We start from the raw sequence: 2,708 nt of genomic DNA, 5'->3' as shown, positions 1-2,708 counted from the left end.
GTACAAAATGTAAAATCACAGACACAAACCTCAATAGGCCAGATTCTATCACAAATCTTCAAAAGCAGGAATTGCAGAGTTACTAGGAACATCATAAACCACCCAGCCAGTAACCCACATTTTTTATACCTGTTAGGAAAGCATGTTATTATGTGTTCCACTTTATAAAATCAGTTAGGTAAGTTGGCATTTATTACCCTTCAAAAACAATATCACATACACGCTTTCACACTGATCTCTGAATATTCATATTTGATTTTTAAACTACTGTTTTTTATTAGTGCTTAAATTCAAGAGGAATCTATCTTAAATAAACAAACTCTAAGAAACTAAAAAACAAAGTTTCTTTATACATATATCATACGTTTGTAATGTTTGATAGTTATAAAATCTTGTACATTAACAAGATCGATCCTTGGTAGTACAGTTATGTACCTATACTCTGAGGCTTGAATCTAATAACTGGACAGCTCAGTTTCTTGACGGCTTAAATCAAAACTCTAATAAAAAACTCTTAGATAAAAAATGCATAAAATTGTACAATTGATACATATATATAGGCTGATTTCGCCCTACTTTTCGTAACATTAGTCTTGCTACGTCTGGCCATGTGTACAAGTTGCGCATTTCTCTGTGCATTGCCCAGGGGTCAATTCTTCTCCCGGTTATTTCTCTTTGAATGGCTACATCTAAAATCTGAGTTAAACCTGCAAGAAGTAAGATTTTGAGTTGCTTCTTAACATAAAAAATATGAACATAAGCTAAATTAAGTATGACATTAATCAACACAAGACCCTAAAATAAAATATGGGACAATATGAACAATTACTTATATAACAAATACTAAATAACAAATATGAACTTCACAGGTTTATTATTACTTAAAGCAAACCCTAACTAGTATTACACATAAAATACCAAATTCTCAGACTTCTTCCACATACTACGAAGAGTTTTTGTAACCTATCTGACCTGATTTTGAGAGGCCAATTTAAACAATTGACTTTTTTGTTACTGATTCTAAAGCAAATTCTATATCTAAGACATCTACTTGACATAACATATTTCCTGGGCTATCAAATGATACTTAAAAGCAAAAATCTTTTTAATAAAAAAAAAATATATATGGCATTCCTAAAGTCAATGTTTTCGTAAAGTAAAATATTGCATCTTGATATAAAACTGATCTTAGAAAATAAAAAAAAGTTGCAAGACCTACTGTCCAATTTACACTTAATGCCACTGGATCCTCAACATTTTTCCTACTTATCTTAAAAGTGTCAACCAAAATCACTTACTGTCCACATTAGGGTGAGCAAGGAGAATGAGGTGGGATGGGAGAACTTCGGGAATGCCCCCGACATTCGTGCTCACTACCTGCAAACTAAAAATGTTTGCACTTGATAGTCTTTTTATCTTTAGTGGAGTGAGGGTGAATATATAAGAATAAGACAAGCATTTGAATACTGAAAGATATCATAATTGTTATTGTACTTTCTTTAATGACCCTAGAAAAAGAGGAGAGATAAGCTCTTCACACCCTGAGCACACAGCCTCACAGATGGCTATGCAAAAGGCCTCGGTCAAGGAAGTGTTCAGAAATATGTGCCCGTTTACTAGGACTCCATGGACGTTGGCATGGGGTACAGCGCCAAGCAGTTCCAGACGATCACTACCAACTTCGTCTCGCACCTCCTCCAGTATACTTCGCTTGGGTCCATCCCCACCGATGATAAAGTTCACCTAAGAGATTGGAAGGTTTGTCATTACAAAAATAATTCTGGAAAATGTCTTTCTTATTTTGTAAACAAAAAATTTAAATTACAAACAAGAATTCAGAGACATACACAAACAGAACATGATAGAGAGAGAGAGAGAAGGGGGGGGGGGGATAGAGAAAAACTGACACATATCTTTCATACTCAGCATACTTTAATTAATAATGCCACATAGCAATATGAAATGTACAAATGAAAAAGTCTTCAGAGGAATTATGCAGCAAAGTGAAATATATTGTTATTCAACAAACATGAGAATGTAAAACACTCCATATTCCTTTTACCTGCGGATACTGGGAACATATGCGTCTTATTATTTCTGGCTGGAGATCCACTCCTTTTCTGTACTGAAGACGACTCATCACAATCACATTAACTGAAAACAAAATACAAGTTTTACCTTTGGTTTTATATAATAAAACAGAATTATTAATATTCAGATTGTATCTGAGGTGATCTGACGGAGAGAAAGAATGACGAAGTGAGAAGAGAGGGACTAAGAATGTGAAGGAAATAAAGAAAATGAAAAAAGAGATACTTGCTTTTATCTTTGGGTCTTTGGTCTGGATCTGGCATGAAAACCTGAGTGTCGAGGGCATTGGGAATGACCGAAACCTTTTCTTGGTCCACATTAGCTCGCAAGACTGTATTCTCTTTCCTGAAATGAAATATTTGTCTTCACTCTTTATCAGATTAACAATTACTTTGCATGCTATGAATATAGTCCAAATAAAGGGTTAGCATCTCAATAAATGGCAATTATATGATAATGAAGACAGCCACTCACCCAACATATGAAACGCATATGCAGTGATTAACATCGGCTAAAGATATGGCCAGGAAGTTATTTGTCACTATTGCAGACATGTCAGCAAAACCAAAGAGTGAATGATCTGTAAACACACTCTGAAAAAATAATAGTTGTAGTAG

The 2,708-nt window shown here is 34.3% G+C and overlaps 1 protein-coding gene across 1 annotated transcript in view; it reads right to left on the bottom strand.

The window, feature by feature from the left end:
• Positions 1-590: 590 nt before the first annotated feature.
• Positions 591-2,708, bottom strand: part of LOC119594701 (phosphatidylinositol N-acetylglucosaminyltransferase subunit A-like) — a gene marked incomplete at its 3' end in the record, with an annotated part of 4,678 nt that continues 2,560 nt past the window's right edge. The window contains 6 exon segments of the mRNA XM_037943758.1: positions 591-707; positions 1,299-1,384; positions 1,541-1,743; positions 2,063-2,154; positions 2,321-2,436; positions 2,566-2,684. Of these exon segments, the coding sequence (XP_037799686.1) occupies positions 591-707; positions 1,299-1,384; positions 1,541-1,743; positions 2,063-2,154; positions 2,321-2,436; positions 2,566-2,684 (733 nt within the window).

Source organism: Penaeus monodon, chromosome 34 (assembly GCF_015228065.2).
Source record: "Penaeus monodon isolate SGIC_2016 chromosome 34, NSTDA_Pmon_1, whole genome shotgun sequence".
NCBI classification, from domain to species: domain Eukaryota; kingdom Metazoa; phylum Arthropoda; class Malacostraca; order Decapoda; family Penaeidae; genus Penaeus; species Penaeus monodon.
Note: the sequence above shows the minus strand (reverse complement) of the source record. Positions and strands in the feature narration are given on the sequence as shown.